Source organism: Arachis hypogaea, chromosome 1 (genome assembly GCF_003086295.3).
Source record: "Arachis hypogaea cultivar Tifrunner chromosome 1, arahy.Tifrunner.gnm2.J5K5, whole genome shotgun sequence".
Classification (NCBI taxonomy): domain Eukaryota; kingdom Viridiplantae; phylum Streptophyta; class Magnoliopsida; order Fabales; family Fabaceae; genus Arachis; species Arachis hypogaea.
The window spans coordinates 2,993,113-3,005,990 of NC_092036.1; the positions used below are offsets into that span (position 1 = coordinate 2,993,113).

The following is a 12,878-nucleotide window of genomic DNA, read 5'->3' on the forward strand; positions in this document are numbered from 1 at the left end:
TTAGAATATAATAGAATCTATGATAAATAAGTCATTAAGAAAAACTCTGAGAAGCTTACATAATTTTTCCATGAATTTCAGTATTAGCAAAATTAAATACAGGTTTCTATTCTAGCTTATGATAATTTCTTCAGCACTAAATAACATATGACACCTCACCAAGTTAAATAAACTTTTTTCACATACAAGGATACAATGATACAAAACAAAAACCAGTACTCCAATTTGTGTTACAAAAATACACCTGCTTCAGCTTTTGGAATAAAGGATAACAAACTTTCACCAAATAATTCATACACTGATGACAGTAATTGTCCTGCATCAATGTCATCCTTCCAGGCTTGAGCGAGAATGGAAGATACCTTCGATTGTTGACCGCCAACCTCTCTCCCCATTGTGTTGTCATTAGATATCTGCCGAGCCATCGATGACACGCCGACATTTGGAACCCCCATCATGGTCGAAAATGCACCTGCTGACCCTTGCATTTGCATGTCAACAGACATGGAGTTCATTGGTACCACACCCCCGGGGCCATCCGTGGCAAGTTTCTTCAATGGAGGTTGCTGCTGCTGCATTAGGTTTTCTGTGCTGGCTTTACGTTTGCCTTCATTAATCGAAAGGTCAAAATATAGAGCATAACTATCACAGTAATGGTTACACTGTAAATATGTAGTTGAAGAAAACATGGGTGCCAAAAAGTCAACTTTTTTCCATGGAGACCTTTCTAGTCATACAAGAGCACAAAGTTGGAAACTCATGCTTCTAATGCAAACTGCAATTAACTTGTATCTCCTATTTTGGCAATGAAAAGTTTGGACATAAGGGAATTCAACACGTGAAGATTCAAGACATGCAACAAGACTCAGATATCACTTAATTGAATGCATGAGCTATCAGTGAAAGTCCAACAGTAGAATAACACATCTTACAATATTAAGGATTTCAATCTAAGGTTGTGTACTACGATTTTCCAAAAATAGTCTTACATTATAGATAATTTTGACTTCTTATTGTTGCTCTAAACCCGTGAAAATTAACACTAATTGTATTGGGTATGTATGTAGCCAAACCCACCTTCTGAGACAAGGTTTTCTTGTTTGTTGGTGTGTTTGGAATGTGGATAAAATAGAGGATTAAATTTCATGGATGAGATTTGTGTATTTTCACACAAGCTTCGTGTGTTTTGTACTTTTATCAAAAATGTATATTACTAACCTACATAATGAAAACATATTTGTTCATACTATTTTTATTAGTTCATACTTCATACTTATTTCACATAATCTATTTCGAATCATGGGGTATTAACTAGCTGATTTCTAGTAAGATCTGTCGCATTTTCTTTTTACCTACAATACATTTGTTCATTATCTTCTATCAAGAAGAAAATATTTTCCACTATCAGCCCTGCAATTACCCCCCTTCAGTTTGTATTTCTTTCAAGAATTAAAAATTGAAAAGTTAAAATGAGAGGAAACCAAAGCATACAAGATGCATCGAAAGGTATGCACACAAAGTAACTTATCAAATTCATCCATTTAAGAAAGGACATGCATTATTTTGAAACAGCAATATAAATCTCATTGCAGCAAAGTGAAGTCATACTTGACATAGCAATCATGGCTTTTCCATTGGGTCTAGAAGAAGCACGTGTTGAAGGAGAGAGCAAATTGCTGAAGATTTTGGCCCTTTCATGCATACATTGTCCAACAGCACACTGAAAGGTTTATGACCAAGGTAATTAGCTAAAGAGATGTTTCTGGGAAACAAATATATTAATGCATACAAAAACAAGGTATATATATATATTAAAACGTCACAACTCACCAACAAGGCCCCATATACTTGCCATGCTTCCTGCCTCTTTGTTTCATTTCTCTGTTTCTCTGGTTGCATTTCCGGCTCGAGGAGAAGCAAATATGGCTCAAGGTTTGGAAGTATAAACAAGCGAACCTATTCAAAGCGAAGAAGAATTATGCATCGGTTGGCACAAGTATAACTAGTTCTAAATAAAAAAAAAATGAAGTTCATCCATTTGACCCCATAGATAGAGAAGTAATATTTTGCTGCTGTTGTGCACAACAACATGGATGGTAAAAAGGTATCATGTTCGTATGAAAAGCAGAGCTAAGAAGATACCAGTCTTGATCCAAGAGCTGCTATTCCTTTAATTGCACCATAGTGCTGAGGTAGAGCTTTAGTTGGGTCCAAAAATGCATGAAGAAAAGTCTTTGTCACTCGTGGCTGAAGATTATGATAAACATTCCCAAATCTGTAAAATTTCACAGATTAGGGAAGTGATATTACAAAATAGAAAATGATACATAACATACAGGATCAAAATTTTCTTGTTTACTATCATTACAACTTCACTATTTACATAACCCATGGCCGACCACTAGACAACCTCTCCACATGCAATGGTTAAGTTGTGCGTAGGTAGTAACCTTGTGCACAGGGTCACCCTAACCAGTGCAATGATGAAAGGGTGTAAGAAAAGAATTCATGTTTCTTCCAAGGCACAATCTTAAATTAACAAGTTGCAAAGCATGTCAAGGACCTATCACCTACAGTTCTTCTGGTCATTGACTATTCAATAGAGGCAGTTAACTTGGAGTCATCTAGATATAGTGTTCCATTTGAATCTAATTATATAACTAACAGCTCAACAACAACAAGAAATAGCATTCAAAACCAGAACTATTCAGATCTAAACAATGAAACCATATTGAACAGAGAAACCAAAGTAAGCATTTTATCACTGGACTTTCTAGTTGCTCCTGGTCATTGTACTACGGAATAACTATATACAAATTGGAAAAAAAATGTGCAATAATGGTGATCAAGGGGGATAACAATGGCCGGGAACAATCAGTTGAACATTATGTTTAAAGGAGTTCTAATATAGTGGTGATCTAGATCGCCATCGTTTAATAGAAAGAAGGTAACCTTTTGCATATTGAAGCAACAAGATTAACACTGAAGTTCCTAAGCTCCCAGTGATTATCAGATAGTCTGTTTCCAATCCTTTTTGCAACAACACAGGTAATGATAGGTGGCATCAATTGATGTAACTAGCAGAATTAAATGAAAAAGAACAGAATTAGGAAATACAATAAGTAAGAGGACATATAACTGCAGTTATAGCTCAAGGTTCAGGAAGGTATAACTTCCCTTCAGTCTTTGCTTCAGTTAAGCATCCAAAATGGTGTTTGTTATTACTCTATTAATTCATTAAAATAAGGAAAGCTGAACCAGTTCACGATACCATGAGTTTGTCATATTAGCATGGAAGCAATCTTCAGAAGTTGATAAATTACAGATGTGAAGACATTTTCAATAACAGCATACTTACATAAAGTTCTATATGTATGTGAGGATTTTGTAGAATGCTCCGGACAAGACGCATCAAGGCAAATAAAAGTGTTAAATTATGCAAGTTTTGTGCCACCTGTTATGATATTGGGAAAAAATATTAAAGAAGAGTGTTTAAGTCTCTTTTTTAAGATATGACTATATCATTCAAAGGTTAACCAAAAAAGAATGTCCCTGATATAAACTTGTAAGTACCTCATCAGCTACAAAGCGTGAGAAATAAGGAACCAAAGGATGGAGTCCCATGTCTGTTGCCAAGCTAATTAGTGCCCTTCTAAAGGGAATAGAAGCAGGCTTATTTAGAACTAGCTCAGTTATTTTGTCAAAGTAAAGCTGCAGAAGAAGAAAAAACAAAATTGTTGAAGTTTACCAATAAGGGGGAAAAGCAATCAAAACATACCATAAAATAGTGTATACCTGAAGCTCCTTTGTTATTACGTGTTTAACAGGTAATTTAATGTCAACTGGAATCCCATCTTCCTTATACTCAGACGATTTTCTTATTTCTGTGGGAGCTGCAAGTAACATGGTAAAAGCAAAAATGTCAATGCTGCGAAAATCAAGCCTTTCAATACAACAGACAGCAAATCCATTCCCTCTAGGTGAAGCAATCTATATGGATCATACATCATATTTCCTATCATAAATCACATCTATGACAAACCATTTAAACCTAACAAAATAAAAAGTGCTGTTGAAGAGAACAAAATTCAGAGTAGCAGATCATTAATCCAGCAGGTAGGCTTACTAAGTAGCAGATCATTATGAGGCAAATGGTAACCTATTATACAAAAGATGTGACTTCAGTTTAATCACTAGAAAAATACCTTCAACTGGAGCATTCTCAGGAATCGCAGGTTGTACACCTTCAATAGCCAGCCAATGACTGGTAATTGATGTATCAAGCGGAGCTTTTGGTAATGGTGCTTCAATCAGCTATTCAAATAAGGGGAAAGTGTAAGAACATAATATTAGGAAGCAATTCAAATACTACTTTCACAATAGCAGCATTTATATACCTAGTAATATCTTACATCTTTAAATTCCACATCTTTGTCATCAATGTAGAACAAATCCTTGTGTCCAGCAGCTCTTTTGAACCGCAGAGGGTCGTTAGAGGTGAAACCATATATTGGCTGATACATAAATATAAAGAACAATAAGCATAATAAGCAAAATGAAAACAAAATCAAATGAAAAGTTTTTTAAACAAGCTGGGTGAAGAAGTGATTTGGCACCAATTATGTCAATTTTAACCTTAACAAAAAGCAAGTCAAGCAGAAGTGTTTTGCCACCCTAACCGTTTTAAAGCAAGATCAAAATATGAACCTGCCATACCAACACATGCCTATACTAAGAGACATGGTAATTTCAAAAAAGCATCTCTTAATAGGCGCACTATCAAAGCTTAACATGCTCCAACTTGAGTACCAAACGAAAAAGTTTACTGTGTGAAAAAATGTATGATTGTATTGAAGAGTAATCTCACCAAATCAAAACAAGCCTAAAAAGATATAAATATTACAAAATTTGAAATGAAAATTAATCACAAAAAGAGTAAAGCAAGGTTACCTCTAAATTTCTCAATGCAAGTGCACTATCAACATCATCTGCTGTAAGAATAGTTCTCTTTGAGTGACGCATGTGGACTCCTGTACAATCCAAAATCAACAAGTGCATACGATAGAGGAGGAAAAAAGAAAAGAGAAGAAAAAGGTTCAATTTTAAACGGAGTATTGAAATTGCACAATTTTGAACAAAACAGGAAGCACATTTTTGCAATAATAATGAAAGAAAACAAAGAGAAAGGGGGGAGGTTTATGAGAGGGACCTGCATGATTTCGCGAATTCGATACTCGAGATCGGGGGCGAGAGCGAAGGCAACATCAGGGGACAGATTCGTGATGCCAATGCTCTGTGCTATCACTTCGATCGTTTCTTTTGGGACCGTGCTCATCTCTCTCTCTCTCTCTCAGATTTCAATGCGAGCAGAGAACGGTTGTAGTTATGAACAAAAAAGCACAATTTGAGAGCAGAAGAAGGTGTGGAATTTGATATCGATAAGCATACGAAGTAGTAACTCAAACTGGGTTCGGTCCTGTAAGGTTTTGTTTCCAATATCCCCGTAAATATCACGTTCTTTAAGTTTTGCAACTTGATTCAAAGTTACAACTTACATTACATACTTATACCATGGTATTGGGGTAATTTTGTTCCTCCAGGAAGGTTTGGAATTTGGAGAGGTAATTTTGCTTTATTTTTTCAAATATAAATAAAAATGTGTTCATAAAGATAGATTTTTTAAAATAAATATATTAAATTGATTATTTACTGATATATTTTTTAAAAACATTTAATTTTTTATTATTATTTATAATAATTTAAATATTTTAAATTTCAAAACTTCTAAAACTTTAACGTTTAGACAAAATATAAACTAATTCAATCTAAATCGCGATAACTTGAATCGGATTAAATTAAAAAATAGATTCAAATCAATTTTATTTAAATAAAATTGGATTAAATAAAAATCAAATTAATATTATCTAAATAATAATAAATTATATCAATTTTAGTTTTAAAATTGATCTAAATTATACTATTTAGAAGTGACAATGGGATATGTGTACTATTATCTTTTTAATATTATAAACGAGATAAATAATAAAAAATATATATCAATAAATAATCAATTTATTTTAAAGTTATTAATAAAAAGTTTAAAAATTTTATAATAAATATATTGAAAATTTGATCTTTCTGATTTTCTAAAAAAAATTTTAATTGGTAATCTTTTATAAAATAAATAATCTTTTTAAATTGATAATCTTTAGTGATGATTTTGAAAATAAAAATTTTAAGAATGATTTCAATTTTTAATTTTTCACTTACAATCATAAATTCTAAAACAATACTTAACCCATAATCTTACCATATGCTCTAGAAACTTATTTTAGAGTATAAATCTTTTATTTTTTTAAATAATATTATAAAATATAATATTTTATCATATAATATTTTTCCTCACGAGATAAAAGATTGAAATAAATTATATTTCAAATTTTAGCTAAATCTATTAAAAATTAGTGCTTTTAAGAACATTTACTATTAATTACTTGCATATTGCGCGAGCATTATAATTTGTTTATTTTATAAATAGTGCTTAGATTTATAATAATTTGATTAAGATTTATAAGCATACACATCATAATTATATATTTATGGATATGAATTTACTAAGTATATATAAAATTAATTTTAATATAAATACATAATGTCATATCAACAAAGATAATAACCTTTTAAATTAGCATCTTTTGGTCATAGTTTAAGCTATGGTTGTTATTTCTTTTTTCATTGCTACCTTGTATTTTCTTACATTTTTTTACTGATGTTGTAGGAACGGTTCACTCCAAAATAGTTTTTGGTTAGTTTTCTCCTTTTTGGACGTTTAGCCCCGTTGTTAATCAAAAAAGATAGTGACCTTTTATATTAATAGCATAGATGATCATTTAAAAAAAATCAAATATAATTAATCAAATGTATAAAATATTTTATACTATTCATTAAAAAATTAAGTATTTATATAACCAAAACACGAGTATGAAATTCGGATTCAGAAGTACAAAGAAGCTGGAACTGATGAAGCATTAGATTTTGATTGATAGGCAATACGTGGCACTAATATTCTCTTTGCACACGAGCAATCTGTCACATAGGAAGCTCATATTTTTACAAGTAAGAAAACCCAGACATCAACCACTTAGAAAAACGAAAATTGAGATACAATGCCATTTCAAGACACCAAGAATCAAAGAAACTTGATTATGCTGTTTCAGTACACACAAGAAGAAAGGAAAAGCTTTATAAGTAGGGTATTTTTGTGTCTACAAATATTTGACCAACAACCATATCACAACCACCAAAACCACTATCCCAACCACTGCTAAAAGCATGCACAAGCAGGAGCAACCACCCTTGGTACGTTTGTTTAAAACTGCCAAGTTCTTCTGGACACGCTGTTAACACAAGATAAACAGAAATGATGAGTTACAACTTACAAAAGAGTGGTGAAATATTGATGTTTCCCTGTTCTAAGAAAAGATATTAGAATTTAGAGGGATTTGGAGCTTTAAAAAGTAAAAGAGAAGATACCATTGGAAAATCAAAAATGGTAGGCATGCATGCAGCCATGCAGGAAACATGCAGCCACATAAAATAGAACAAGTTATTTTCATCTAGTTTTGCTCATGCATTTGAAATTTTGAAACACTGGCCAAGGGCATATATTATTTTTTTTCTTCACATTGTGAAATAATACACAAATTGATTAGTGCTAGAAAAAAAAAGAGTTTTACAATAACCACAAAACCCTACTGGTCCACATTTGAAGCATATAATGTAAAGTATATTACATACCAAACAAATATTAAAGACTAACTATATTAAAAAAAAAAGAATAATAAAAATAAAAACTTCATACGTCCAATGAAAGTATCCAACAAGGGTCCTATCAACAACTTAACTCACAGATTTATGCCACCAAAATTAAGGAATTTATAAACATGAAAATATTGACCCTAAAGAGCACAAAGCGGATATTACTATTGCAAGAGCTTAACTGACTGAGCATATTGTAAACATTGAGAACATTCCATTTTTATATGCCCAAACGGGAGATATGGTTCTAATAAAGTTAAAGGAGTGTTACCCTTAGACGAGAATCTGTAACATCTACATGTTCGTCCAAGTCATCCTAGCACAGGAAGAGAATATTCAATTTTAGAAAGGAAAGGAGAAAATGGTCTGTGAGAAACAAGAAAAAAGAAATTTAACATAGGAAAGTAGCATACAATTAGTCTAGTGTGTAGACTCAGCTCTTCATTCACTGCTAATGCAATGTGCTTTGTACTTACAACAGTCTCCTCCAATTTTTCAAGGCCTTCATCTTGCTCTGCTTGAACACCACTCCCCCAAATCAAGATCTAAATTCCAAATTACAGATTACAGATATTATATTTCAATTTCAAACAATTCAAGTTAAGTAACCTTTCATAATTTGCCTTTGAAGTCCAACGAGTCCACTGTTATCCAGGCCAACAGTTCTGCTCATTGCATCTGGTTTTATTTCAGGACCAAATAAACTATCCCTATTTGCAAAGTTTGACATGTTCAGTGTTGAAGCCATTTGGTTAACTTTTGACCTCAAAGTTGTAAGTGTTTCCCTGCGGCGATTCATCTCCTTCTCAGATCTGTGCATCATTGAGAAGTGAAAGCATCAGATATCAATAAAGCAACTTCATCATATAACTTGACACTTTACAGATGAAAAGAAGACAATGAATGACTGATAATACATATTACCTTATGCTATTATCACATAACTTTTACAATGCAACTAAACAAATCTTAAGAAATAAATATTTAAGATCAGGACAACCCTTAAAAATGTACTGGACAATTGCAGTACAGTATTTCAGGTCCTAGTTTCTTTGCTGTAATAGCAAGATCTTCCTTAATTAGCATAAACAACAGCCGAACACTCACTTTCCAGGGACTTTAGATAAAAGGGATTGCAAGCTATCAAGTCTGATCCCTAAGATAGTAATCTTCCTTCTTATAGCAGATGCATGACGCTGAGCTTCTGGTCCAGATGTGGATAATGAACTCCGCTCAGAAATCATGCCATTGATATCATCGGCGAGTTTCACTGCTTCATTATATTCCTTCATCCATGAGTCTGATGACGATGCCATTGGTCTGAAAATAAGTGAAATGGAATAAAAAGCCATTGCCAGACGATTTTTATTGAATAAATCATCAGCGAAAATTCATTTATTCTAATAAGATAATTAACCTTTTCAGCCCTCACTGTTAACAAATATTAAAGTTTAACCGTTAAGAGAACCTTGTAAAACCAATACCTTCATACATATTAAAATATGTCAAGTTATAGTTACGCCCACTTTTTTTAATTTAACACTCTTAGCTTCCTACCTACTCAGCTGCCTCAGGGCAAGCACTCAGCACTCAAATATATATATGAAATGTTCCCTTTGCATACATCACACCAAATGTAAAAGGGCTTTCCACTCACTAGAAATATATACGGCCAACTAATATTTTGGAGATCATAATTCATGTGCCAACAACATTGACTGAGAAGATATGCATGGTTTTTCCCCAGCTAAAGAAACTTACTAAGATAGAGAGAAAGAAACATTACACTACAAACGGGTATCTTATACTTTTGCATACCTGATAAACACCAGTGCAGGCACGCACATAGAGGGAACAAAACAATAAACAATGTTGGCGGAAAAAGATACATTGGAAGAAACAATTGCTGGAAAATAGCAAAATCCTTAATAATTCATCCTGAATTTTAGCCCTCAAAAGTCCAAAGAGCCACACTTTGGACCGAATGAAGAAAAAACAAAAAGGAAAAAGAGTGGCCAAAAACATGTCACAAACAAACAGAATAGCAACCAGGGTTTTCTTCCCATATGGGTGTGCGTCCTACTTGCCAAAACATTTGAACAATTGATAAAACAAACATTGAAAGCAGTAAAAATTAAAACCTTTCATCTTGTAACAAGTGCACCCATTAGCTAATCCCATCACATGTTCCCTCATTTTCCACCATTATATCTCTACAAACAATTAGTCAACCGTCACATTTAGCAGCACTCCGGCAACCCAGTACCATCACCCACATAATTCTTACCCCGATCAAACTTTCAATTCTCCACAGAAATGGTGACTAATTCCCTCAGCAACAGTTCCCTCAATTTCAAATCCAAACCACGGTTGCTGTGAACCTCGGAATTTCCAAGCATTTTATTTTATGTTCTTTTAAAAAAAATCAAGTAATAACAAACAGCACAAAGAATCCTTTAAGCTCATCTCATGATCACAGAACAGGGACAACAAAATCAGAAAATTCACCCGGCATTGGATACAAATAAACATAACAAACTCAAACATCAAAATTTCACAAAATACATGATTCCTAAAGAAATTTCAAAACACACATCAAAATCAGACACGAAAACACGAAATCCCGGCGAATTAAAGGTCATCCAGCAGCGCTCAAATTACAATTCAGAAAAATTGAAGAGAAAATCGAATTTGACAAAACTATGAAAGGATCGTAAAGGGAACTCGCTTATACCTACTAAATTTGGGACGAATTATAAGTAGGGTTTCGGAATTAAGAGGAAGGAATCGGGTTTTCTTCCGATGGAGGGTGAAGGATACGACGTCGTTTCTCGGGAAGATGGCGATGTACAAAGGAAAGTAGCGTACAAGAGCGGCACCAGGAAGGAGCACTAAAGCGTAACCGTTTCGTCGGACAGAGTCGTCGTCTACGTCGCGATGTTAAGAAAGCCGAAAAGGTCGCTCTGCACAGCGTCGTTTTTGGTGTCCGCCCCACTTGCGTTACGCTGATTGTTGTATTGTGTATGTGTTTGTCTTTTACTCCATTACCCCCGGGTGCTTGCTTGCTTAGGTGGAACTAAATCAGTATTTGTTAAAAATAAAAACAAAAATGAATTGATTTTCACTTTCAAATAGACGATAAATCTATTATACATCACTAATTTTATAAAATTATATCTTTTTTTATAAAATTTAAAAATTTTCTCCTCCTCTTTACTAATTTTATGACCAAATTATAGCACATATCATTTTTTCATTCTCCCTCTCTATTGCTCTGTCTCTCTCATTCCTTTAACCACATTATCTCTTTTATATATCATTATTAATGACTAATTATAAATTTGACAATTAAAATGTACAACATGATATTTTTTAATTGTATTAAATTAAAATTAAAATTAAAATATAACTATATTATATATTACATATTACTATCTATTTTAAGAGAAAAGTTCTGCATACAAGTCATTAGGGCTTGTATGCTTTATAAGTTAATTAACGAATAAACCCCAAAAACGCGATGCAAGGTCTATGTTCTTCTTCTTCTTCCTCTTCCTCTTCTTCTTCTTTTCTTTCGTTTCTTGCCTTCTCTTTGAATTATAATCAAATTGCTTTAGGCCGATTACCAATGTCAGTTCTTCTTCTTCTTTTCTTTCGTTTCTTGCTTTCTCTTTCTCGTTCTTCTTCCTCTTCCTCTTTTTCTTCTTTTCTTTCGTTTCTTGCCTTTTCTCTCCTTCTTCTTCTTCTTGCTGCACGTTCTTCTTCCTCTTTCTGTTCTTCTTCTTCATTTACGTGCTTTTCTCTCTGTTTTCTTTCTTCGTTATTCTCGATTTCTATTTTTTTTACATCAAGCTCTGAAATCGTTTTTGAAGAAAAAGAAGCAGCAGAAGATGAGAAGGAGAAAGAGAAATAGTTATGAAATATGCATAAGGTGCACTTCAACGAATTTTAGGTGTATTTCTTAAATCTTTTTGGTGTATTTTTGTAATCCTTTGGGTGTATTTCTGTAATTCTTTGTGTGTATTTCTATAATCATTGGGTGAATTCCTGTAACCGTTTGGGTGTATTTCTATAATCCTTTGGGTGTATTTCTGTAATCGTTGGGGTGTATTTTTGTAATCGTTTGGGTGTATTTCTGAAGTTCCATTATCTTCAAATTTGGCAAGAAAATTGTTTTCATGGAGGAAGAAGAAGAAGAGTCGTTCATAATGCATGGTGAGTAGCGCGCTTTAGAAACAGGAAGTTGTTGAATAACGTGCGTTTTATTTACTCTTGAATGTGGAAGTGTGTAATGCGTTAATTAAGTGTAATGCATGTGTGTTTATTGGACTTGTAAGACTTGTAAGCCAAAAAGACTTATATGTGTAACAGGCCTACTATTTTAATAACCAAATATGTCACATCTCTTATTAAAATTAAGAGAAAATATTTTTCTTCAAGATTAATAAATTTCCTTTCTAAATTCTCTCATCTGTCTCTTTTCTTTTTTTCTATTTCTCTCTAGCCCTCTCACTTTATATATAATTTATATTTTATATTTTATATTAGTAATTTGACAAATCAAAATGTGTCATCCGATATGTTTTTATTACAATTAAAATAAAGAGTATTTATCCATTTTAGTCCTCAAAGAATTTTGGACCCGACACTTTAGTCTCCAACTAAAATTAATTACTTGATTGGTTCCTAACAATTAATTCCGTTAGTTACTTATGTCTTCAGCTCCGTCAATTCTACTAGAAGACAATGTTGGTGATAAACATTCAATCAATAAGAAAAATATTTCTGCATGCACAATGACTCAACTGAATACATTAACAATTAAGTGAATCAAAATGAGTAACTCCACTTAACCGAGCAAAATGTTGGTGTTGTTAGTGATGATTATAATGAAAGAAGAAGGAATCTGCGTGCACGAAGAAGCAGCAGAAGAAAAACCTACGTGTCCAAATTTGAAAGAAAAAAGATGAGGAGAAAGAGGAGGAGAAATACTATTCTTGTTGATTGAAAGTTGATCACCATTTATTCACCACATGAAAATTGTTCAGTTCGGTGGCCTT

At 33.0% G+C, this 12,878-nt stretch overlaps 2 protein-coding genes across 2 annotated transcripts; both read right to left on the minus strand.

The window, feature by feature from the left end:
- LOC112790372 (transcription initiation factor TFIID subunit 6) lies at positions 1–5,562 on the minus strand. Its single transcript, XM_025832737.2, has 12 exons — positions 5,210–5,562; positions 4,951–5,030; positions 4,413–4,514; positions 4,206–4,314; positions 3,796–3,893; positions 3,574–3,711; positions 3,359–3,454; positions 2,953–3,077; positions 2,143–2,275; positions 1,831–1,956; positions 1,609–1,720; positions 1–607 (listed from the first exon to the last, which is right to left on the minus strand). Exons 2-12 carry the CDS (start codon positions 5,020–5,022, stop codon positions 231–233), a joined length of 1,488 nt encoding a protein of 495 aa, XP_025688522.1. The 5' UTR covers positions 5,023–5,030; positions 5,210–5,562; the 3' UTR covers positions 1–230.
- A 1,456-nt stretch (positions 5,563–7,018) lies between these two features.
- LOC112790379 (syntaxin-52) lies at positions 7,019–10,938 on the minus strand. The gene is made up of 6 exons (XM_025832761.2): positions 10,553–10,938; positions 8,926–9,138; positions 8,428–8,630; positions 8,232–8,332; positions 8,090–8,134; positions 7,019–7,397 (listed from the first exon to the last, which is right to left on the minus strand). The coding sequence occupies exons 2-6, from the start codon at positions 9,132–9,134 to the stop codon at positions 7,266–7,268; spliced, it is 690 nt and encodes a 229-aa protein (XP_025688546.1). The 5' UTR covers positions 9,135–9,138; positions 10,553–10,938; the 3' UTR covers positions 7,019–7,265.
- Between the last annotated feature and the right edge of the window lie 1,940 nt (positions 10,939–12,878).